Source organism: Podospora pseudocomata (assembly GCF_035222375.1).
Source record: "Podospora pseudocomata strain CBS 415.72m chromosome 2 map unlocalized CBS415.72m_2.2, whole genome shotgun sequence".
Classification (NCBI taxonomy): domain Eukaryota; kingdom Fungi; phylum Ascomycota; class Sordariomycetes; order Sordariales; family Podosporaceae; genus Podospora; species Podospora pseudocomata.
This window is the reverse complement of record NW_026946366.1, coordinates 390,364-413,252: the sequence shown is the minus strand read 5'-3', so window position 1 is coordinate 413,252 and position 22,889 is coordinate 390,364. Positions and strand designations below refer to the sequence as shown.

Sequence of the window (22,889 nt, the reverse complement as noted above, 5' to 3'; positions counted from 1 at the left end):
TATCGTGATCGAGGTCAATGGTGTCTCCATAGTGATGTTATGCCTATTTTCTAGGGCCCCCCGAGGCGAAACGTTCTGTTTCCCCATTCATATCATAGACTTTGTTCTCAGTTTTAAACTTTCTTTTCCAAACACGCTTCTCCTTCTCTGCCAACCTTTTGTTGTATTGTATAGCCCATTTTACACAACAACACTATCCTCCCTCCTCGTCTCCTCCATCACCGTCTCCTCCATCGCCGCCTCCTCCTCCTTCAACTTGCTTAGAAACTCGGGCTCGAAAAACTTCGCCCCCGGTGCCGCAGCCTGCCTTTTCGCTTCCAGCATCTCGATTACCCTCGCCTTGTCATACTGCACACCAGCCCGCTTGATAGCCTTGAAGATGTAATTCTCCACCGTCGCCACCTGCAGCGGCGGGTCGCGGAGCAGGGCGCAGATGTCTTGTATGCTCTGCTCTGGGTTGTGATGCCAGATGTAATACGCCCTCAGGTGGGAGGGCATGACGGCCGTGGCGCTGGTGGCGTTTGCCGGTTGGGGGTGGGAGACAAAGTATTGTGCTAGCCACATGTCGGCTTCGCGGACGAGGGGGTGCTTTTCCTTTTTGAAGGTGGAGGATCCCCGTGGCTTTTTGGTGGTGGTGGTGGTGGTGGTGGTGGTGGTGGTGGTGGTGGTGGTGAGTTTTGGATCGGATACGGCTTCGGCGGGCGTCATTTCTATTTCGTCCGTTTCTGTCGAGGGGGGGAGGACGGTGTGATCAGGGAATTCAATAGGGAGTTTGAGTTCGGCGGGGTGGGAGGGAGGGCAGGGGAGAGTTGGAGGCGTTGGTGGTTGAGCATGGAGTAGATTTGGACGCCGGCGTAGGCGTCTGAGGCTGAGTCTGCCGGGAGGTGTTAGTTTTGGAAAAGTAGAGCAAAAGGAGGCGGTGGGGGGCTTACATATGATTTGATCGAGCCGCAGCGACTGTAACCAGTTGCTTGTTCGAACATCAAGTTCTTTGTATAATGGCAGCTTTAACACCTCCTCGGCTTGCTTCCCAAGACTGACCAGCTTCTTGTTGATGAGGCTGTGCTCCCCGCTCTCGCAATATTTGACCAGCTTGTACAAGTGGCTCAGTTCGAACAGTCCCCTCGGGGTGATCTTGAGATACTTTTGCACTTTACCGGCGTCGCCCATGATCCAAACGCCGACTTTGGTGATTTTTGGATCCTCCAATATCTTCTTCAAAAGAGGCGTGGCGAGGGGTTTACTTTTAGGATAGAGGGCCACATGAAAAAGGGCAATCCGGGTTGGTGACGCGATTTGTATAAGCGAGACGTTTTTTCTCGCCCCGTGCCATGGCAGAGCGTCTGCCATCCATTCAAGGTCGAATCCTAACAGTGGCTCGTTGAGGAAATATCTCTGGATGACGCGCTCGGCGACGGTCTGGGTGGTGCAGTAATGGACCTTTGGCCTTTGATTTTGAGGCCCCCGGTACATTTGGTAGCTCCAGTAGGATTTCGGTGAGCCCTCGGGGGCTTTCTTGGCTGCGAGGAAGATGTCGTCGGGGATCTTGTAGTCGAGGGGTGTGTGTGGTGGTGTGAGGACTTCTTCCTCGCGCTTTTCTTCCTTCTCGCCACCTTCAACCTTCTTCTCCCCATCTTCAGCCTTTTCCTGTCCCTCCTCGCCCGTAACACCGACAGTCTCGACCTTTTCAACCTTCACCTCCACCCTCTCCTCAGCAACCTCCCCTCCCTCCTCAACACTCTTCTCAAAAGTCTCCCTCTCCACCGTTGTCCGCTCCCCAGCCTCAGTTGGTCTCATCAGAGAAGTCGTAAACCCCCTGCTCTGCCCAGCAAAAACAACCCCCCTGCTAGAATCCCATACTTGCTGGTTTCTCCCACCCATCCTGCCCCTTCCAGCAGCACATCTCACAGTGGTATAGCTGCAACCTGAGTCAGGCCCAAAATCCTTGACCCAACGATGAAAAAACTTACAAATACCTATTCCCGACCAAACGTCTCACAGTGTTAGACGAGGAGGACTTGATCGAAGAAAACATGATAGGAGAAGTCGCGTCATGTGCGCCAGTGCCATGGTCCGCAATCTAGGCAGCACTGCAGCACGACAAACGCGCTATCCATACAGGTAAAGAGTTAAAAAGGAGGGGCAGTCCTTCCCAGAAGGTAGCGATTGGAGAAATGCTCGCCGGGAGCCGAAGTTTGGGCGGGTTGGGGTTGAATTTGGGGTAGGTTGTTCAGTTTGGAGAAGGATGGTTAGACCAATATGCAACTACCGAAGCACGAGGGTGAGTGCTTTACGCGATATCACGGGACCTGCATACTGTAACCGAAATACGGTAATTACGACTTTGCCAAGACAGCAACTACAGCTCAAGCTCGCCCACCTCACACAACTGCTTATTGCTTCGACTCAAACTCATGTCCAACCCCCTCACATTGAACCAACAAACATCAGACGAGACCAAAGTTACAGAAACAAGAAATGGCCTCCCAACTCCTCCCACTCGGTGTTACCTTCCCCCCCTTTCCTCCCACCAATCCCAAAACACTTGCTAATGTTGGTTGTTGTGAGGCAGAACTCATCGACAAGTGCGTTGGCTCCCGCATCTGGGTCATCATGAAAGGCGACAAGGGTACCTCTCTCTCCCCCTTACCACCACCTCCCACACCCTACCAACTCGCATAACTAACAAGACTTAGAATTCTCCGGCACCCTCGTCGGCTTCGATGATTACGTCAGTACGTAAACCCACCTTTCCATCCTCCTTCCCGTTCCATACAAGAAGCGGATCTGATAAAAGACAGACATGGTCCTCGAAGACGTGACAGAATTCGACTACTCTGGCAACAACACCCAACTCAAGAAGATCCTCCTCAACGGCAACAACATCTGCATGGTTTGTCCCCCTGATATGATTACCATCCCGGCAGGTGCTGATGAGAGATAAATGACAGTTGATCCCAGGAGGAGAAGGGCCCGGCGGAGCGGGTGGTTCGCCATGATGACAATCAAACACACAAACCATAACCGGGGTGACAGAACAAGGCTTTTTAAGAAGAGAAGGGCCAGAATAGTTGAACCATGGGATGGAAAAGTTCGCACCAACATTGATACCACCTTCAACCACACCCAGCATCAACGCCTTGGCAATGATTACCGCTGCATCTAGTTATGCTAATAAACATGGAGAGAAAACCCCCTCCCCTAAATTATATTTTTCCTTTCATCCCCCCTCTCACCCTTCTCCACCAAGACTTTCTTCTCTCAACCAAAGCAAACACCATTTCTCCCCCCTTCATTCCAACCCACCTGCACCTTGTTGAACCACTCAAACCCCCCCAGCCCCCTCCCCCTGATCCGCATACTGCCTCAGCGCCAACTCCTTTTGAAACTCCCTGCCCAACTGCCCATACGCAGCAACAAGCTGTTTGAGGATCTTGACGAGCGCCTCGCGGGGGTTGATGTCGCCGTTGGTCTGGATGCGAAGCAGCACCTCGGGGACGTTAGGATGTCCAACTAATTGCCATCAATATTGGCCCTCATACCCCCGTTGAGGAAGGGAAACATACTCTTGTAAGCAGCAAACATGACCTGCGGATCCTTCTTCAGATGCTCCGCGAGCAGGTTCCCGATCGTGTGGTCCTCCTTTTTCATGAGAAAGTCGGAGCAATTGGGGATGCCTGTTTTCTGTTAGCAAAAAGTGGTAACAGCAGACCAAATAGAGCAAACATACTGTTCACCACCGTCTCGGCGATCTTCTTCTCGCCTTCTCCCAAGAGGAAAAGTTCGAATCTGTGTGTGAGAGAGAGAGAAAAAACCATTAGTAAACTTGGGTTGACAGGATGATGGTGAGATTGGCGAGGAAAGTGAAGGCCTGGATGGAAATCGATACGTTCATACCGGTTAGGTATGTTGTCGGAGCTGGCGGGGTTGGACATCTTTTGATGGTTGGTGGAATGGATGGATGGAATGGGACATGTAGACGGGGGTGGTGGATGTTGCGATGGTGATAATTGGGCATTTGTAAATTTGTCGCCTTATTGTTGTGTTGTTGTGAATTTGTGTCGCACTGGCAGTGTCCATTGATCCACCCCGACATCTTGCCAATCCTGACAATGGGAAGGAGCAACTGCCCTGCCCTGTCCAACGTCGCTCCTGCCTCATGTTGTCAATATGGCCCCCCTGAAATGGCCAAGTTGTGTCCCCCTGAGGTTGAACGTCCAAGTCGAAACACCATCCCATCACCCCTAACATCAACACCGCCGCCGTTTTCCACCCATCCTCCATCATGTCCCATTTCCAATCAAACGCGCCAAACTACTCCCCTCCCCATCCCCATCCCCATCCCCATCCCCATCCCCATCCCCATCCCCATCCCCATCCCCATCCCCATCCCCATCCCCATCCCCATCCGGATCCCCGTCCCCATCCGCATCCGCATCCTCATCCTCATCCCCCAAAAGGTAGTGTGTTTGTGCAACAATACAAAAGTGAATTCATCAAACCCAAAAAGCTTACCTGTCTGGGGCGTTCATCGTGACTGGTGATTAACAACCCGCTAAGAAAAGATCCCGTTGATCAAAAGAAGTGTGTGTGCCGCAAAGAAAACCGATGTGAAACTCTCTTTAAAGTGTACGGTATATCCCTTTCAAAGCAAACCAAGATAGCAAAAAAAGAAGCGATGGCGAATGTAATGTGAATGATGTTTTGATGAAGTTGTAAACCAAAGACTGATTCACTTCCACTCAAGGTTCACAAGAAAGAGGCAAACGCGTGGCCCGTGCACTCAATACGCCCCATTGTTCCAGATCCATGGATCCTTCCTTTTTCTACCTTTATATTCATTCACTTGCACCAAGCAGCTCAGATTAAATCATGGTTATTTGAACACCAATCAATGTATTAACATCCCTCGCCCGCCGAAATTCAGTCTGGTTCCTCAGCAAATCACATTACAACCCTCCCAACCCAACCCCCCTCAAAGTCTGATGTATGTGGTGTACTGCCTAACTACCTACATGTCTTACACGCTGCTCTAGTTGAAGCAAATAGAATCTACCAAGTTATACCAATGATGCAACCCTAAAAGATAAAACAAAATAAAAATAAAACACCCTTCTCCAAAACGACCTGCCCTCCCACTCCATAACCCTCCTACCCTGCATAGTGCTATGATTCAACCATGACGATTGACGCTAAACAGTTATTCAAAACAGAGAAAGCAAGGCTGTTCGTGTATGTGTGTCGTGTGTGTGTCTCGTGTGTATGTCATGTCGTATGTGCACAAGTCTGTGTTTGTGTGGTCATTCAGAAGGCGTGCCCCTTCGAGTCACAGTAACCCGGAGCACCGCCTCCTTCGGATCCCGAGGCCCAGCTCATGACCGTCAAGCTGGTGGTGTAGGCCATGGCCACGAATCCAAAGATGCAGAGCAGGATATCGGACCACTTGCGGAACGCCGTCTTGGCCACTGCCTTGTAGTGCAACATCGGCTGTATATCTCGTCAGCCAGAGTTTTAAGAAGATGAAGAATCATCAGAACTTACAGGATAGATGTACACCAGCGGGATGCAGGCAAAGTTACCAACGAGCGCCACAAACTTGTCCAGACTGTCGGCTCCTCCCCAGGCGATCAGAGCGCAGAACGCCACCACGAAGAAGCGGAACACGTTCTTCTGCCACTTGATATACGGGTTGTACTTGCCGCTCTTGGTGAAGAGCGCGTTCTCCGTGATTCTGATGGCTGGGAAGATCTGGAGGGGAGTCGAAAGCAGAATAGCCAATGAATATAAGAACTGTACACCGTTGACCATCTTGTCGTCCTGCGGAAGGTTGAGCAACACCACCGTCTCAGTCTTGGATCCGTAGGCGGCATACGAAACCGCGCCCATGACGACAAAGAGAGTGGTGATGATAATCATCACAATACCCATGACCTTGGGGAACTTGGTAGGGTTGCGCATGGATTCCTGGATGGGAATGATAAGACCAATGCCCTCAAAGGTGAAAATGGCCGTGCCGATGAAGAGGGTCCAGTCTTTCTGGTTGAACATGACAATGTCTGCCAAACCTTGGGTGTTGAGTGTCAGAATGTCGTAGTAAAACAGATAGGCCAGACCGATGAGGATGAAGGCGTCGGCGATGAGAGCCGTGAAGCCCAGCTTTCCAATATCGCGAAGCAGAGAGAATGGCAAAAAGATCACCATCTGCATGACAATCAGCCAGGTGATCGGAATGTGCGTCTTGCAATCCGTCACAGCCAAGATGAATGCCTGCAAGTTCTCTGAGGTGAAGACGATGTAAGCAGCAACGAAGCCGATCTGGCTCAAAACGATCGAGAAGAGGATGAGATTCCTCATCCATTTGCCGTAGAGAATGCCACCAATATCACCAAACGAGCCCTCGACCCTTAATCTCGTATTGACGAGCAAAACAAAGCAGTAGTAGCTCAGAGCGGCTACAAACAGCAAAACCAAGTTGCTGAAGAGCATGCCACCATTGAGGTAGGCACGAGGCAGGAATAGAACACCAGTTCCCACAAAGGACTTGAGAAGCAGCAGCGCCGCGCCCATGGGACTGTTTGTCCCGCTGCCACCTCGCTCCTTTCTCCTTCTCTTCCGCCGGGATGGTGGCAGCAAAGCGCTGTCTTCCATTGGCTCATGCTCGTCCTCTGTATCGTCATCGAACAGGTTACTTTCGCTGCCCGACGTGAAGTACTCGCCAGGTTTGAGCACCTCGTCATCCTCCTCGAGTTCTTCACCGGCGAAGTGGCCATAGAGAGAGAGAAACTCGAGGAAGCTGTTGGTAAAGAGTTTCGGCGGCTGCTGTCGGTCGCTCGGTCCTGCGCCGTACTCGGTGTCATCCGGGTTGACTGGTCCATCCCCGGCCGCGCGCCTCAGGAAGTTGCGTCTGAAGCCTCCGGGAACCTTGATGGTGTTGATATCAAGCGTCTCATTTTCAGGATCCGGCCGCGGTGTGCTGAAACTCTTGCTGCGCTGCATCTTGTTTCGCTGTTCCACCTCTTCGGTCCATTTGTATATTGGCCTAGTGATGTCACCGCCCTGCAGTTTCAGACTGGAAAACTCGTCGTCAAAGTCATCTTCTGCCGGCTGTTTTCCCTTGGAGCCATCGCTGAGTTTCCTCGACCCGTCATCGGACCCAGCATCGCCTGGCTGAACCAAGTGCCTCTTGACAATTTCGGGGTCCTCATACGCGCCGGAATAATTCCGCCTTGCGTCAAAGGAGCCATGATATGGCGAAGTACCCGACGCTGGGAATGGCGCTGCCCCAGGAGCAGGAGAAAGGGAGCGGTTCGGGACGGGCGAAAGGGCTCGAACAGGAGGCGTGCCGAAACGCGGTGGTGAAGTGCCTATCGACTGGGACAATGCCGCAGCCAGCGCCGAGATACCTGGACCAGCAGCGTGCGAGCCAGGCCCAGGCAGAGGCGCCAAACTGTCTGAATCTCCCTTATCACCTAGTGGTGGTGAGGTTTGTGCGGCAGGAGGTGTGCCATAGCCATTGTATGGGCGAGCCGGTGAGGCAAGTCGAGCAGTGGATGATGCGCGTGGGATCGAGCCAACGAAAGACCTGGCACGAAACGAGCCGGGTGAAGTCGAGACTTGAGGTATAGGAGCCGGAGCCGGAGAATCCCTTCCGGTATTTGACATGATGATCTATGATGATGTGTGACCACTTCCTATCTCATGTCTTGGAGCAAAAAAAGGTTGGGGATCTGGTGTTGGTGACCTGACCTCGTCGGTGAACTGAGCGAACGCCGCAAACGCCGCTTCGTGGGACTCGAGACAAACAACGGTTCGAGACTCGATAGGATGGTTCGAGGTAGCAATTGATTTTTGCCGTCAACGTTTAGGAAGAGGACAACGGTCCGGGGGAAAAGAGGGGATGGTACGGATAGGCTGGGCGGTTGATGAGTCTCTCTCTCTCTCGACGGCGTGGGATGGGCTTGTGACCTCAACACCAGCGATAAGGAACGAATTGGGGGCAAGACAATCAGCGGCAGTGGGCGGCCTGCTGACAGCAGTTGGAGCTTGACGGTGTTGAGCGTTGAGCGGCTTCCGCCGGGCCCACCAGCAAGGCCCCCACACTCCGCTGCGTGAAACAGCCTGGACCCTGAACCACAGTCACCTGCCCGCACAATTCCAACCTGTCCAACTTTGGCTCGCTGTGACGCATCATATGGATATGGCTACCTACATATGAATATGGATTACTTACCTGTTTCTCGATTGGATTATGTCAGTTGTTGAGGACTACTATCTGCCCCATGGCTTTGTTGACATACAACTTCAGCAGGGAACATCCGTTGACACCTTGATAACCAGGGCCGTTCCTGAGCACAGACTGGACTGAGCCACCATGGATACCGATGTCAACCAGCCTCTCCAACATTTCTTCAACTGTTGCATACCTACTCTCTCTCTCACTCTCTTTGAATCTGTAAAGGGGCTATCCAAACCGAGCCACAAGAGAGAGGAGTGCGGAGAAAGTCTATGGACCTTGCCCAGACACCAGATATGCAGCAGTCTCAACATCTCTGTCCGCATCCGATGCTTTAAAAGGCCGGATGTTGAGGGAACCAACCAACCCTTACCCATCAGGTAGACCGATGCAACGGCTACACGTAAAAGACGACAGGGAGCGATAGGAATCGCAACGTCTCTGTATCAAACCCCTCTTTCAATGAGAGGTTGGGGTGGATCTTGAATTTGGGTCTAGGCTGTTGATGGTGGTGCACTAACAAATTTACCAACATCTTAGTCCTGTCCGACATAGCACCCTATCAACCACCCCGCCATCGTTGGTGTTTACTGCCAAGTGCCAAGTCTCTCGAGCTCAAAGTCGCGACCGACCATGAACGGCGCCAGCTCAAAGGCATTCGTCAATGGCTCCAAAGCTGCCTGTTGTTGGGTACATCGCTTGTATCGAATGACGTCGCCGTCCTCCAATTAATAGCCAGCGATTGTCGGACAAGAACCACTCCTAACACGAGCCTCGAGCCTCTTCCGGCGCGGGGATCTTTCCAGCGGATATCGCGACATTCGAGGGCCAACCTTGAACAGCACTTATCTTGCGACAACCTCAGACCATCGTCTCCATTTCCTGCACTTCTGTCCACTTTCCCCACCGCATGATCTGCGCCATTGCAACCGTTTGCCGATGACCTTTCAAGCAATGCGGGCTGTGGGGTACTTCTTACATCTAGGCTATCGGCGTTGGACAGGACCCTGACCTCTTCCTCCCTCTTCGCTTCCTCTTCAACTCTCACGGCGGGGACGGAGAGCGTGACATGAGTGGCATGTTCTGATGATCTTTATGACCTCTTCTTTCTACCTTTTCTTTGAACGATCTCATCCCCTCAGCTCACACATGATATCTACCTAACACCGCCATCATGGAACCCGAAGCCCTCAACAAGAGGACCAAGCTCGGCGTCACGTCCGGCGTCTACATCCCGGTATGCCTCAACATTCTCAGCATTCTCATGTTCTTGAGATTCGGTCTCATTCTTGGACAAATCGGCCTACTGGGCATGCTTGGTGCGTACATCTTATGGACATGATATGGACGGCCGCCAGGAAGCTAATCTGCCTCGCAGGCCTGCTTCTCGTTGCCTATCTCGTAGACTTTGTGACCACTCTTTCGCTCTCCGCTATTGCTTCCAATGGAGAGGTCAAGGGCGGAGGTGCCTACTACCTCATCTCGAGATCTCTCGGTCCCGAGTTCGGCGGCTCTATCGGCCTGCTCTTCTACCTCGCTCAGGTCTTGAACACGGCCCTCAACGTTGTCGGTCTTATTGATTGCATTAAACTCAACTTTTACGATGTCATGCCCCATGGATACTGGTGGGACTATCTCTTTGAGACGGTTGCTCTGGTGGTGTGCACTGGGCTTTGCCTTGCTGGAAGCTCCATCTTTGCCAAAGCCAGCAACGCGCTTCTGGTGGTGCTTGTCGTCGCCATCCTCAGCATCCCCTTCTCAGCCGTGTTCAACCCAGCCTTCATTGATGCGGACAAGGGGATCGAGTTCACGGGCGTGAGTCTCGCAACCCTGAAAGCAAACCTCTTTCCACACACTACCGGCATGGAGTATGCCGGTTTTGATACTTTTAGAAGTCTCTTCGGTGTCTTGTTTCCGGCAACTTCGGGTATCTTTGCCGGTGCGTCCATGTCGGGAGACCTTCGAAACCCCAGCAAATCCATTCCTCGTGGAACACTATGGGCCATGTTCTCGACCCTCATTGCCTACTTGCTGGTGATCTTTTCTTTGGCGTCTAGCACAACTCACAGCTCGTTTCTCCGGAACGGCAACGTTATTCAGGAAACAAATGTCTACCCTCCCATCATCTTTGCCGGAGAGTTCGCCACGACCTTCTTCTCGGCCCTCATGGGAGTGATTGGCTCTGCAAAGCTCATGCAAGCTCTCGCCAGAGACAAGTTATTCCCGGGTCTGTCAGTATTCGGCAAGGGGACGAAAAAGGCGGACGAGCCTATCGTTGCTATCTTTTTGACCTACATATGTGCCCAGATGGCCATGTTTGCCAACCTTAACCAGATCGCCACCTTGATCTCCATGGGATATCAGGTGAGAACAGGCTGCCGACATTGAGTGAGGGAAGAATTCTGACTGTGAGCAGATGACCTTCTTCGTCATGAATCTTGCGTGTTTCCTTCTCAAGATTGGCTCGGCGCCAAACTTCAGACCGGGCTTCAAGTTCTTCAACTGGCAAACGGCCTTCATTGGCAGCATCCTCTCGGCCGCTGCCATGTTCTTCATTGATGAGACCTATGCCACCACGGCCGTCTGCCTCTTGGTCTTTTTGTTCCTGCTGATTCACTATCTGAGTCCCCCCAAGCACTGGGGTGACGTTTCGCAAAACTTGATCTATCATCAAGTGCGCAAGTACCTGCTACGTCTCAAGCCCGAGCATATCAAGTTCTGGAGACCCCAGATCATCCTGCTCATCAATAACCCGAGGCGGCAAACCCGCCTTATTCAATTCTGCAACTCGATGAAGAAGGGCTCCCTCTACATCCTCGGCCATGTCATCGTCACTGACGACTTCACCATGGGCGTCAACGAGGCCAAGATGCAACAAACGGCTTGGTCCAAGTACATCTCCGAATACTCAAGGATCAAGGCCTTTGTGCAGCTCGCCATGTCTCCATCCATCACCTGGGGTGTCAGAAACCTGATTTTGTCTGCAGGCCTAGGGGGCATGAGGCCCAACATCGCAGTGCTTGGATTTTATAACATGGATGACTTGCGCCGCTCCCAGTCCTCCCTCCAGGTTCCTGAGGCGCCCATCTCCCCCGCAACGGCTGCCCGGACAGACGACAAGACGGAGACTCCGGTCCGCAGGAGGAAGAGAGGAGACACATCGGCGCGCTTGATGGAAGGGTCGTTGCCCACCGATGCGATCAAGACTGAAGACATGATGTCTGCCACGAGTTACATGACCATCCTGGAAGACTTGGCTCTGAGGTACCGGCTGAACGTTGCGATTGGCAAAGGATTTGATACGCTTGAAACGCCTCGGAAGGATAAGACGAACACCAAGAAGTACATCGACTTGTGGCCTATCCAGATGTCTGCTGCGATTAGTGCTGATGGTCAGAGCGTTTTGACCACCAATTTTGACACATGTAAGTCACACACCACCTCTGACACATGGAGACAGATCCTTTCTGACCGGCACAGACACATTGATTCTTCAGCTTGGGTTCATCCTTCACACCGTACCCGCTTGGAAAGCAGCACACAAGCTTCGAGTGCTCGTCTTTGTCGAATACGAAAGCGAGGTCGCCGAAGAAAAGGTCAGACTCAAGACGCTGCTCAACAAGCTCAGAATCGACGCCGAAATCTTGGTCTTTTGGCTCGCCTCTGGTGACCTCTCGACTTACGAGACCATCATCCACGGCCATTACAAGAGTCCAGAGACGGATAATGTGGTTAACGAGTGTCTCAAGAACCAAGAATGGTGGGAGGATTTGCAAAACTACCGCAGCAGCCGGTCGATGACGGGCTCACAAGAATTTGCCTCGATATCACACGTCGTTGAATCTACGTCGGGACGGCCGGGACTCTACAATCCCCATGCCCCGCCGCAGGAGGGACTCGAAAGGCGGCGCCATAGTTTGGCGCAGCTGACGGAACTTCCCAAGAAGCCGACAGTGTCGCAGCTGGTCAAGATGGGCATCAGCATGGGCATTCACACACAAAACCTGCCCTTTAACGTCTTTGACAGCTCGGACTCGGATATTGGCATTGATAGCGATAGCGACAGCGACTCCTCCGACACGGCTGGCGCAGACGGGACGTTCAATGACGCGGACAGTGTGGCAAGCGAGGGTGAAGATGGCACAAGGCGTCCCCTCCTCGCGACAATCCGCCGGCGAAGAAGCTACGGAGATGTACTCGCCCCGGCACCAAGAAGCCCAAGGAAAGAGAGGAGGCCAAAGGGTTCGCACTCATCGACACCGCGGTCTTATGGGTCAATAACACCGGTTCCACGGACTGCGAGTGACCTAAGCGTCAACCGATCCAGCAACGGTGGGGAGCGGTCAACATCGCCCCAAGCCAAGCGTGGGATCTTGAAGCCCGAAAGACCCCCTTTGGCGCGCCAAGGATCGACTGCAATGAGATTCTCCAGCAATCTCGTCCCTCAGACCACAATCACCAACGAGGAAGGCACCGGCCCAAGAATCATGTTTGCCGAAGATTCTGGGACACGCAGCCCTGCCTTTTCCCGACAAGGTTCAGTTATCGGTTTGTCAGCCAGAATGGCCGAGGATGCACCGCTTCTCGGAAGCGATGATAACGTGGCCGATAAAAAGGTTGCGTTTGCAGAGGGTATCAAGTCCCCGGCAAGGTCGCGTCGGAACTCGGCATCAAAAGGACAGGATAATGGTGGCGACGCTTCACTCAACATTGCCAGCTTGCTCGACTCTTACCAGCTTCCTGACGACGACGCCAGCAACAATAACGGCTCGAGCTACTCTACTCAGGGGTTGGCTTTGTCATTCAACGATCTCCCGAGCCGCGCGCAGCATTTGATTCTCAACGAGCTGATGCATAAGCAAAGCAAGGACACGGCTGTCTTGTTCACCACACTTCCTATTCCCGAAGAGAACACCTGTCAAAGTGAGGAGGCGAGTCTGGCATATCTGTCTGATGTCGAGGTGTTGTGCAACGGCCTGCCGCCCACCTTGCTGGTTCTGAGCAACAACATGACAGTGACCGTCAGTCTCTAGACGATAGTATTGTCTTCGGACTTGTCGGGATGGAGCAACATGGCGGGCCCGGAGGTAGCATGACGCAAATGGAGTTGCGTACGCAGCATGGCAAAAGCGGGAGTTCTTTGTTTTTGATCTGAAGTAGAAGGGGGGACAATCACGAGTCGAGGCTTTGCACAAAGAAAACTGTACTTGGTATCATGGCTGCTATAAAGAGAATCTAGGAACATCTCGAGTTCAGCTCTGCCACTGCATGAACTTGATCAAAATGCTCGGACGTCAACCTGGAACTGAGATCTTTCAACTCATGTGTTCACCCCTGAATGGTTGTCGTAATGCCCAACGAACCACCGAGCCCTCGACCGATCGGCCTCTCTCAAAAGCTTCGCGGCTTGAGCCGGTTGCGTTCCAAAGGGATTGAGGACAAAGGAGAAGCTGAACAGTTTCGCATGGTACACGCGCCGGACCGCCCACACAGGATCATCACGCCTGTTGAAGCGCCGTCGGAGGAGGAGTGTGGCGACACGATCTCGAGCTGGCACAAGGCCGTCAAAGAGGATAGTGATAGCGAAGGGGAAGAAGAAAAGGTCAGGCCGGCGAGGTCGTACTGGAAAACTCCTGACTACACTGGAGGTCACCCGGGCCGGTTTCAGCAGTCTCAACATCACGAACCTCACGCACGAGGGCATTCGCATATCTATACTCCGAGCGGGTTGAGTCAGGAGGTGCACGTCGACTCGTTTCAAGAAGGCTCACGGGGTGCTCGGAGGAGTGTCAGTGAGCATAACGACAGGACGTATTTGGAATCACCTGTCCCTCGTCCGCTGGTGCCGAACAAGAGCAAGGAGAGGCAGAGGTATTTGCAGCAGGTCACTCCGCCATCGGTGAAAGAGGGCGTGGTGGAAAGAGATATCTCGCGCGGAAGGGGAAGGGGAAAGGCCGAGTCTCCTCGGGTACCAGCAGCGGCAACACATTCCTTGCCTAGAGAATGCAAAATCCAGACCACGGAAGCTGTGCGTCGGGGCCAGTGCCCGTATTGCAGATGTCAGCTTGGTAACAGGACTTACCTGACCTGCCCGAACCCACCCTGCGGAAAAGGGTTGACTACCTTTGAAGGGAGTTGGATGGCGCCGCCCAAACTGAAGGATAGGAGGCCCGCCTCGCCGTCGATATTTGGTGTCATCGGCAGACAGCTTCTCGGGCGCCGCCCGTTGAAGTCATCGCCAGATAGTCCAGGTTCCTTGCCCAACCAGCAGAAACGCTCAGGAACTAACACCCCAGAAGCACTGGCTACCCTACCAGAGTCAATAGCCTCTGTAGGGAGCCGACGATATAGAACCCCCCCGCCGCCGCCAACAGGGACATCCAGACGAGGAGCGAGGACGTCCTCCCCAGCGGATCCAACCTGGCCACAAAAACCCTCCAGCCACGAACGAGACAGAAAACGTATCCCACCCCCAGTCCACATCCACCAATACCCCCGCTTCGACCACCTAAATCGGGATTACTCCTCCGACTCATCAGGAGCATCAACCCCCAAAAGCCACTCCCCAGCTCCCGCCCCCCCACCGCAGATAACCCTCCCCTCCGCCCAGCACCACCCCTTCCCAACCCCGAGATCAGCTCCCTCCAAGCCCCTGCCTCGTTAAACAACCCCCAACAACAACAACAACCCCCTACCAAGCCATTCCTCGTATCCAAATTCTCCACCGCCCACCAACCTCCGCAACAATACCCCCCTTCCCACATCGCCTCAGCCTTATCCTCCTCCCTCCCCCAATCAACCGCACCCTCGTTAGTTTGGATCACTCCCTCTGAACGCTCCCTTTTTTATCCATACTACTACTCCAAACCCCCTTCCCCACCTAAAAAGTCTTCTTCTCGGAGACGCTCCCAGTCTCAGCACAGTTATCCCTCCCAACCGCCTCTGCAATCCCGGTTTGGGGTCCAGCAACAGCAGTGCAGCACACAATCTGACGGACAGGGTGGTTACCTCGACGATATCTACGACCACTACGGTGGTGGTGATGGCGGTGGTGAAAAAGGGGCATACGACACCGACGTCACCACCAAGGGCCCCGAGAAGGTTGCCACAAAGCAAAAGAGCTGGAGTTCGTCGAAATATTCGACTGGCAGGAGAAGTGAGGACACAGACGATGATGATGATGATGATGATGATGATGATGGGTGGAATCAACTAGATGACGTCGAGACGCCTACTCAACTAAAACCAACGCCGGCTTTTGGGGTTGGGGGGGTAACAACTGAGGGGAAGGGGAGGAGGGAGGGAAAAGGGGGGTATAAATCCCAAGCGGAGAACAAAGGGTTGAGTGTTACCACGGGGGAAAAGGAAGGGTCAAAGGAGAGGTTGGCCAAGGAGTTGGAGTTGAGGAGGATGAAGTGGCTTTAAGAATAGGTGTGTCAAGTAGGTAGAGGTACAGATTTGTCAACGCCAGAAAAACACACAATTCAAACCAGCATTTCAACCTCGCTCTTCATTACTCACCGTGCGGCGTGAGATGGGCCATCTATCAGAAGCTTTGCTTGCTCCTATCAATGCTCCCGAACCATATCTCTTAAAAAAATCAAAAGAAAAACCACAGGAAACCCTGGACAACGCAAGGTACGCTTGAAACCCACATGTCTTTGAGCCCCCCCTACTCGTAACCCCTCGTCCGCCTCGTCCCCGTGATATCACAATAAACCGACAACTCCCCCACCATCACCGGGTTCTTCCAAACACCGCCCTCCTCCACAGCATCCGGAACCTTCGCCTGCCACTTCTGATCGTTCAGCCGCTGCGCCCACGCCCAGTCAAAAGTGTAGCCCGCGCGCTCACCCCCAGCAGCAGCGATCCCACCAAGCGAAGGCGTCAGATCAGCGCGAGCGAAGCCATAAGTCCCAATAATGCTGAGTATTCACAAGTCAGCAAACGGCCAGATTCCCCCCGCCCCCAACTCAACCCACTCAACATACCATACGACTCCGCATTCCTCAAAGCCGACTGCGTATCCAGCCTCATGGCATTCTGCCAACCCGCCGTGTGCTCATTGTCAGGATGGGGATAATCAATGCTAAGATACCTAAACGCATGCATCCACTCGTGAAGCAGGGCAAAGACGGGCAGGACGGCATCCCTGTTGATTTTGATATATCTGGCCAGTAGTTAGAAAGATGGGAAGGATGGAAGGATGGTTGGTAAGATTAGAAAAAAAACATACCACATATTGCACGGGTCTCGTGTATCCTCGTAACGGTCCTGGTCGTCGCGGTCTAATAGTGTTAATAGAGCCATATGTATTAGAAAGACCAAAGTGAAAAGGAGGATGGATACGTCCGTACAGATGTGCACTTTGGCTTGGTTGCGGTTGGTGATGTTCTCCTATTCATTGCCCAAACTGTTTAGGTTTTCTATAACGATGGCGCTTGCTGCCATTTTCGTTTCGCCATAGACGGCCTCGAAAGCTGCGGGTAGTGGTACCCCTCCTGGTCGGAGACCTCGGTCTTGAAAATAGCCCAGAATACGGTGTGGAAGTCAGTGTCGGTGGGATCGGCCAGTCGCTCAGCTGCACTGCGGGCCATGTAGAAGGCCTCTTGGGGGTACTTTGTGAAGTCTGGATCCGGATCATAGCATTCTGAAGATATCCAGTAAAGGTACTCGTTGGGGGGTAGCGCGGTTGCGAGACAGGCAAGACCCAAGGCCCAGAGGAAGAGGAAGGCCCAAATTGCTGTCTCTTGACGGCGAGTGATGCGGAGAGATGATGATGCTGTGGGAAGAAATATCTGGTGTATTTATACTGAGACTAACTCGGATGACGACGACTGTCCCGACGACAAGCCCAAATGCCCTGAGCCCGACTGCGAAGGCAATTACCTCGGCCTTTGCACCAAGGAGCCCATCATCAACTGCCCTTGAGACGTGTGCCTCAAAGTCGAAGACGTCTTTTGCGAAGATGAGGCTTGTATGGGAGTGGGCGAGGATAAAAATCTCCAGGGAACGTGCCTCGTAGACAACAGTCTCGAAAACTGCCCATGCACCTGGCCTCCCTGCCCAGTCTCAAAAGTGGACATGAAGGATGGAAGCAAAGAAGAACGGCCGCACCCCTTGTTATGCGATACCTGCGACGGTTCCCTCGGTGTAGGCACTCTCGATGCCTTCCTGTGCAAAGGGCATCCAGATACCCGGTTCCGACAAGCTCAGGAATGAAAAGTGCCCCTGCCAGTTTCTCGAACCCGAGCCCAACATTTCCAACACCACCGACATAGAAGTTCAAGCCCCGGCATTGGCCACGTCAGGCGATCATGACTTTTACTTCGATCTCGACACAACTGCCCAGCTCGCCAACGCCTCCTGTCCTCTCAAGTCACCGGGCGCACGGAGGACTGGTCCAGACGCTCCGGGTGATAACTACTACACTCCCGGTTCCGTGGAATCAGCCATTGAGCACTTTTGTAATGAATACGCAAACAAGGACGACATAGTGCGCATATCCGATCTCTTCTTAGTGGCCACCCCCCAGGACGACTATCCAGAACACCGAGTCCCAACCTGGATCAGCGCGCGGAACTGGACAGACCACCCAAATAGGCATGAGTGCGACAAGGCAAGCCTGATGGCCAACCACACTCTCCAAGCCAGCGAGTGTAATCTGGCCTTGAAGCAGGCCAACTTTGCGTGCTCTGGTGACAACGCGGACCTCTCCCGTGGAGGAAGCCAGCCAGGGTACTGCCTTGCCTACGAGATCGTCACTTCGGAGACTTATAACCGGGACTACAGGCTGTTGGAGGCGGAGAATACTGGTGGTTTCTTGGAGGCGTGGTCGGGCGGGAGCAACGCCAAGCGGAATGGAACTGCTCGAGTCTTCAAAGGGAAACAGGACGTCGTCGTCGGCTGTGGGCAAGCAGAAGCCACAGGAGACAAAGGAGCCCAAGGGTGAGAAGAAGCCTCAGGGGAAGCCAAGGCTTTTCGAATAATTGGGGGTGGCGGTGGAACTCGAGACTTGGTTCGGTACCAATAGGAATACTAGGTAGTTGAGTTATCCATGAGATCGTGGTCGATATACTCGTGTGAACGGCTGTTGGCCGTCATCGCCCACCAACGCGAACTACATGGCGCTGAATATGATTCCAAAGATGGTTTTGTATCGGATTGAAGAATGTAAGCATTGAAAAGTTGCGCGGTGAAAATCAGGCATCGGCCGAAGAAGAAGCCGAGAGTCAAGTAAGTGCCTTCCGCCTAAATTGAGGTGGTCAGCTGTTGCCTGCTCGGGCATCTGCAGGAAGGAGCTGAGGCAGGGCAGTCAGGGAAAGAGCAACTCTTGAAGTCGAAGGGTTGAGGTTGAATAATTGGCACGTGAACGAGGGATGACCTGCGCCCCAAGCCCCAGCCCAGCCCCACATGGAACGCCCTCCGACAAAGCGACCAATGTCATTATGTCTTGTCGTGTCGTCCATCATGCCTCTTTAGTCCCAGCCTTCTTTTGATTTTGTTCTTGCTATTTCATTCCCATTTAATCTCGGATCACATCCACCATTGTTGTTACCTAGTCAATCAAACAACTTCACAATGGTCCTCGAACAAGAAGGCACCTTTACCGTCTCTGGAGCAGAGCTCTACACCAAGTCATGGCTTGTCCGTTGTTCCCTTCTCCTACTCGTATTACTCCCTCGCTAACCACCTCATAGCCCGATGGATCCATCAAAGCCAGGCTAGTCTTCATCCACGGCTTCTCAGACCACATCAACCGCTACCCAGCCTTCTTCTCCCACCTCGCCTCCAAAGGAATCGCTGTGTACGGCTTTGACCAGCGAGGATGGGGCCGGTCAGTCAAGAAACCTGCCGAAAGGGGTCTCACGGGCCCAACAGCGCAAGTTCTCTCAGACATTGCTGCCTTCCTTTCACAGCCCCATCTTCTCGGCACACCCGGGAGCCAAGAACCGGTCTTCGTAATGGGACACAGCATGGGTGGAGGACAAGTTCTCACCTTTGCTGCTGACCCCAAGTATGAGTCCTTGGTGGAGAAGGTTCGGGGTCTCCTCCTTGAAGCACCGTTTATCGGGTTCTCGCCAGAGGAAAGACCGTCTTGGTTGAAGATTGCCGTTGGAAGACTGGCGGGGAAGTTGATGCCGCACTTTCAGCTTGCGCATAAGATTGCTGTCGAGCATCTGACGAGGGATCAACATGTGCAAGTGAGTATCAAGGAGGATGAGCTGATGCATGATACCGGCACGCTGGAGGGTTTTGCCGGGTTGTTGGACAGGACGAATGATTTGCAGCAGGGGAGGACGAAGCTGGGGAAGGAGGGGGTGGTGAAGAGCTTGTGGGTTGGGCATGGGACGGCGGATAAGACGACCTGGTTTGAGGCTACGAAGCAGTGGTTTGAGGGGTGTGCGGGTGGGGTGAAGGATAGGACGCTGAGGGCGTATGAGGGGTGGTATCATCAGCTGCATTGTGATGGGGAGTGTAGTGGCGAGTTTTTTGAGGATGTTGCTGGTTGGATATTGGAACGGGCTGGGGGAGGGGAGGAGGTGTTGAAGAAGGCTGGGGAGACACCGAAGGCTCAGCAAACACAGGAGGCTGTGGTGCCCGTTGAGGCGGAGGGGAGCCAGAAGACGGAGGCCAAGCTTTGACGATCAGATTGGGGTAATGAAGTTGAATGATGTGGTGAATGGTTTGGGTAGTCCTGCCGGGAGAGGTTGGTTTAAGCGCGGGACTGCGTCAGGTCACGAGCATATGTCTCTTGTATTTCCTGGATATTCCTACCTCGTAATGATAAGTGATGTTCTACAGAGGGTTGCCCGAGTGTACACCCGGATACACAGTGAGTAGTGGGTCTTGGCATGTCGGGGGATGGCTTCGGCAGTCACCCGCGAAGTGCCCTGTTGCTTCCGAGCTGTCCCGACTCATGTCCGGGGCCCCGCAAAACCATGTGCATGAACGGTTTATAAGTGGGAGACGCCCTCCGCAAGGAATTGCTTGACAACTGAGCTTCGATTTAAATGCCATCTCGACGATTTCAAGAGGCCTCCTCACCAAGCTGCGAATGAAGATATCGGCCCCTCATCAACACCGTTCACCGACCCCGCTGTTGCCTCCTTAAACCCACTGAAGAAACACCCATGGTCAATCGAAACGATCGAACCATGTCGTCCATCATCGGGTGCTGTTCAGCCTCAACATCGACTTTATCGTCACCTGGATGAAGATACGGAAGAGAAATTTCCAAAAAAAAAAAAATCAAAAAATCATGATACTTTCAACCACCCCCCCGCGTTTGATGCGCCTCGCAGCACTTGTTAGCCTTGACGCTCACTCATCACAATGAATGACCCCGGACAGTCGTTGGAGGAAGCTCCCCGCCGGCACCGACAGCGGAGTTCTTTTTCCTATTCCCCCGGCCATCATCCCGCAGCGCGCCCGACGCAAGCGTCGCATCGCCCATTTCGTTTGCAGCAGCTGTCGACGGCCTTTGCCAAATCACATCTGCACGGTGGACACCGTGCGGGCAGGATCAACCATCCGAGAAGCTGGAGTCCAGACGCAAACCCCATCGTGCTAAACACGTTTCGAAGCTGAGGTAGGGGTTCGCACGGTTCTAACAACACCCCCCCCCTGGTACAAGACCGTCTGTCTGCGACATCCCCAGTTCTGTCTGTCTGTCTCTCTCTCTCTCTTTCCCTTTCCCTTTAGCCATCGAAAAAGGTTGGGGAAGTTCATCCCATCTTTTTGAACTCGGCCCACGACAGTTTCTCCACGCGTTCATCTTATCAGATCATCGCGATACCCATCCGTTGACACATCGCGAGTGGAACCTACCATCTGCGACCCCGGCCCCTCATCTCTACATCAGGAAGGAAATACCGCAGCTTTTTCCATCGAGCTTTTTCCAACTTTGACACCGGGGATCGATATTTCGTCAAACAGGGCGCAATGGAGCCGGATCTATCAGCTAGCATCTCCTTCCACCCGCACGCGTTCAAGACCCAGTCCGAGACGGCTAACACCCCTCGACTGTCCCGATCGCGCGCAACCTCCCCCGCCGCTCCCATGAACAGAATGACTATAGACGGCGCCAACAGCACCGCCATCGAAGCCACCGACGGCGCTGATGACACCACCGTCGCCCGCCATCCCCACCGCCCTGACGATGTCGAGGTAGAATCTCAACGGGCAGGCCGCTTCCCCCTTGTCGGCGCCGGCAACGACCCCTACGGCCTTTCGCAAAGATACAAGACCGAGTCCGAACTTGCCGAGATCAAGGCGAACACGTCCAGGAAGCGAGACGCCCCGTCCAGCTCCGGCTCGGGCTCCAACAAAAGCAGCAAGTTCTCTGGATACATCAAGCCCTTTGGGCGCAACGCCACCCAAGCCCGCCAGCTCCGCGGGTTTTATGAAGCGCAAAACGAAACGATCGAGCGAATGCTCAAGACGGTCGAGGAACACCGCGCCGAAGCCAAACAGGAGCACGGTGAAGATCACCTCAAGTTCCAGATCGCCGTCTGGGGCTCTTTGGCTGCCAACGTGGTTCTTACCGTCCTCCAACTCTACGCCGCCATCTCGTCTGGGTCGCTGTCTCTTTTCACCACCATGGCAGACGCCATCTTCGACCCAATGAGCAACGTCACGCTTATTCTCACCAACAGGGCAGTCAAGAGAGTTGACCCGAACCGGTTTCCTGCCGGGAGAGCAAGATTGGAAACGGTGGGCAATATCGTCTTTTGCTTTTTGATGACGGCCGTGTCGATGATTATCATTTCTTTTGCCGCGAGGGACTTGGCGGAGCACAACGGGGAGGACCAACTTAAGGATTTCCACCTCCCGTCCATCATCGCCGTCGGCGCGGCCTTTGCGACAAAGTTCACCTTGTTCCTCTACACCTGGGGCATCAAGGACAAGTACTCCCAAGTGCGCATCCTCTGGCAAGACCACAGGAACGACCTTCTTGTCAACGGGTTTGGCATCCTGACTTCGGTTGGCGGTTCCAAGCTGATCTGGTGGTTGGACCCGGCTGGTGCGATTTTCTTGTCGGTCGTCATCTCTGGTCTCTGGCTTAGGACTGCTTTTACGGAATTTTTGCTGTTGGTGGGCGTTGTGGCTAGTGTGGAGGTTCAGCAGCTGATCACGTATGTGTGTGTGACGCATAGCCCGCTGATTAGGCAGATTGACACCGTGAGGGCGTATCACAGCGGGCCGAGGCTGATTGCGGAGGTGGATGTGGTGATGGATGCTGAGGCGAGCTTGAGGGAGACGCATGATGTGGCGGAGGCGCTGCAGATGAAGCTGGAGGAGCTGCCGGATGTGGAACGGGCGTATGTGCATGTTGATTATGAGACTACGCATAAGCCGGAGCATGGGTTGAAGAAGGATATGTAGGTTTAAGGGGGGAGAGGGCATGTGTACGATATCATTTTGTATGGGAAGGCTTTTTCAGGAGGAAAATGCCATGTTCTTGTTGAGGTTATAATGATGAAATTTACAGATGTTATGATGCAACGGTCCAGGGGGGTTTTTGGCAGTAAAGTAGGTTTCTCATCATGGGATTCGTTACGTTGAAATGGGGGGTGCCGTGCTTGCTTAGTATGGTAAGGAAAGTCGGAGTGAGTGAGGGACTGGTGAGAGGTGGTGAGCTTGGATGATGAGA

At 53.4% G+C, this 22,889-nt stretch overlaps 10 protein-coding genes across 10 annotated transcripts; 6 read left to right on the top strand and 4 right to left on the bottom strand.

The window, feature by feature from the left end:
• Nucleotides 1-180: 180 nt before the first annotated feature.
• On the bottom strand, nt 181-1,881 carry QC762_205830 (uncharacterized protein; the record flags this gene model as incomplete). Its single annotated transcript, XM_062887479.1, has 1 exon — nt 181-1,881. One exon carries the CDS (start codon nt 1,879-1,881, stop codon nt 181-183), a length of 1,701 nt encoding a protein of 566 aa, XP_062745593.1.
• A 363-nt stretch (nt 1,882-2,244) lies between these two features.
• On the top strand, nt 2,245-3,223 carry LSM5 (RNA-binding protein lsm5). Its single transcript, XM_062887478.1, has 6 exons — nt 2,245-2,281; nt 2,357-2,503; nt 2,573-2,629; nt 2,697-2,735; nt 2,802-2,893; nt 2,952-3,223. Exons 2-6 carry the CDS (start codon nt 2,479-2,481, stop codon nt 2,997-2,999), a joined length of 261 nt encoding a protein of 86 aa, XP_062745592.1. The 5' UTR covers nt 2,245-2,281; nt 2,357-2,478; the 3' UTR covers nt 3,000-3,223.
• Nucleotides 3,224-3,325: 102 nt separating this feature from the next.
• Nucleotides 3,326-4,532, bottom strand: RPB11 (DNA-directed RNA polymerase II core subunit; the record flags this gene model as incomplete). The annotated part of the gene is made up of 4 exons (XM_062887477.1): nt 3,326-3,513; nt 3,567-3,677; nt 3,731-3,789; nt 4,516-4,532. 4 exons carry the CDS (start codon nt 4,530-4,532, stop codon nt 3,326-3,328), a joined length of 375 nt encoding a protein of 124 aa, XP_062745591.1.
• A 772-nt stretch (nt 4,533-5,304) lies between these two features.
• On the bottom strand, nt 5,305-8,162 carry QC762_205820 (uncharacterized protein; the record flags this gene model as incomplete). The annotated part of the gene is made up of 2 exons (XM_062887476.1): nt 5,542-8,162; nt 5,305-5,487 (listed from the first exon to the last, which is right to left on the bottom strand). Exons 1-2 carry the CDS (start codon nt 7,660-7,662, stop codon nt 5,305-5,307), a joined length of 2,304 nt encoding a protein of 767 aa, XP_062745590.1. The 5' UTR covers nt 7,663-8,162.
• Nucleotides 8,163-8,166: 4 nt separating this feature from the next.
• QC762_205810 (uncharacterized protein) lies at nt 8,167-13,266 on the top strand (the record flags this gene model as incomplete). The annotated part of the gene is made up of 5 exons (XM_062887475.1): nt 8,167-8,250; nt 8,306-9,552; nt 9,612-10,597; nt 10,650-11,658; nt 11,714-13,266. The coding sequence occupies exons 2-5, from the start codon at nt 9,408-9,410 to the stop codon at nt 13,264-13,266; spliced, it is 3,693 nt and encodes a 1,230-aa protein (XP_062745589.1). The 5' UTR covers nt 8,167-8,250; nt 8,306-9,407.
• Nucleotides 13,267-13,583: 317 nt separating this feature from the next.
• QC762_205800 (uncharacterized protein) lies at nt 13,584-15,658 on the top strand (the record flags this gene model as incomplete). Its single annotated transcript, XM_062887474.1, has 2 exons — nt 13,584-14,564; nt 14,585-15,658. 2 exons carry the CDS (start codon nt 13,584-13,586, stop codon nt 15,656-15,658), a joined length of 2,055 nt encoding a protein of 684 aa, XP_062745588.1.
• Nucleotides 15,659-15,905: 247 nt separating this feature from the next.
• Nucleotides 15,906-16,830, bottom strand: QC762_0037390 (uncharacterized protein; the record flags this gene model as incomplete). Its single annotated transcript, XM_062883316.1, has 3 exons — nt 15,906-16,158; nt 16,230-16,403; nt 16,667-16,830. 3 exons carry the CDS (start codon nt 16,828-16,830, stop codon nt 15,906-15,908), a joined length of 591 nt encoding a protein of 196 aa, XP_062745587.1.
• On the top strand, nt 15,939-18,185 carry QC762_205795 (uncharacterized protein; the record flags this gene model as incomplete). The annotated part of the gene is made up of 2 exons (XM_062887473.1): nt 15,939-17,386; nt 17,472-18,185. The coding sequence occupies exons 1-2, from the start codon at nt 17,213-17,215 to the stop codon at nt 18,183-18,185; spliced, it is 888 nt and encodes a 295-aa protein (XP_062745586.1). The 5' UTR covers nt 15,939-17,212.
• A 629-nt stretch (nt 18,186-18,814) lies between these two features.
• QC762_205790 (uncharacterized protein) lies at nt 18,815-20,040 on the top strand (the record flags this gene model as incomplete). The annotated part of the gene is made up of 2 exons (XM_062887472.1): nt 18,815-18,880; nt 18,934-20,040. 2 exons carry the CDS (start codon nt 18,815-18,817, stop codon nt 19,876-19,878), a joined length of 1,011 nt encoding a protein of 336 aa, XP_062745585.1. The 3' UTR covers nt 19,879-20,040.
• Nucleotides 20,041-21,178: 1,138 nt separating this feature from the next.
• QC762_205780 (uncharacterized protein) lies at nt 21,179-22,621 on the top strand (the record flags this gene model as incomplete). The annotated part of the gene is made up of 1 exon (XM_062887471.1): nt 21,179-22,621. The coding sequence occupies one exon, from the start codon at nt 21,179-21,181 to the stop codon at nt 22,619-22,621; it is 1,443 nt and encodes a 480-aa protein (XP_062745584.1).
• Nucleotides 22,622-22,889: the final 268 nt, after the last annotated feature.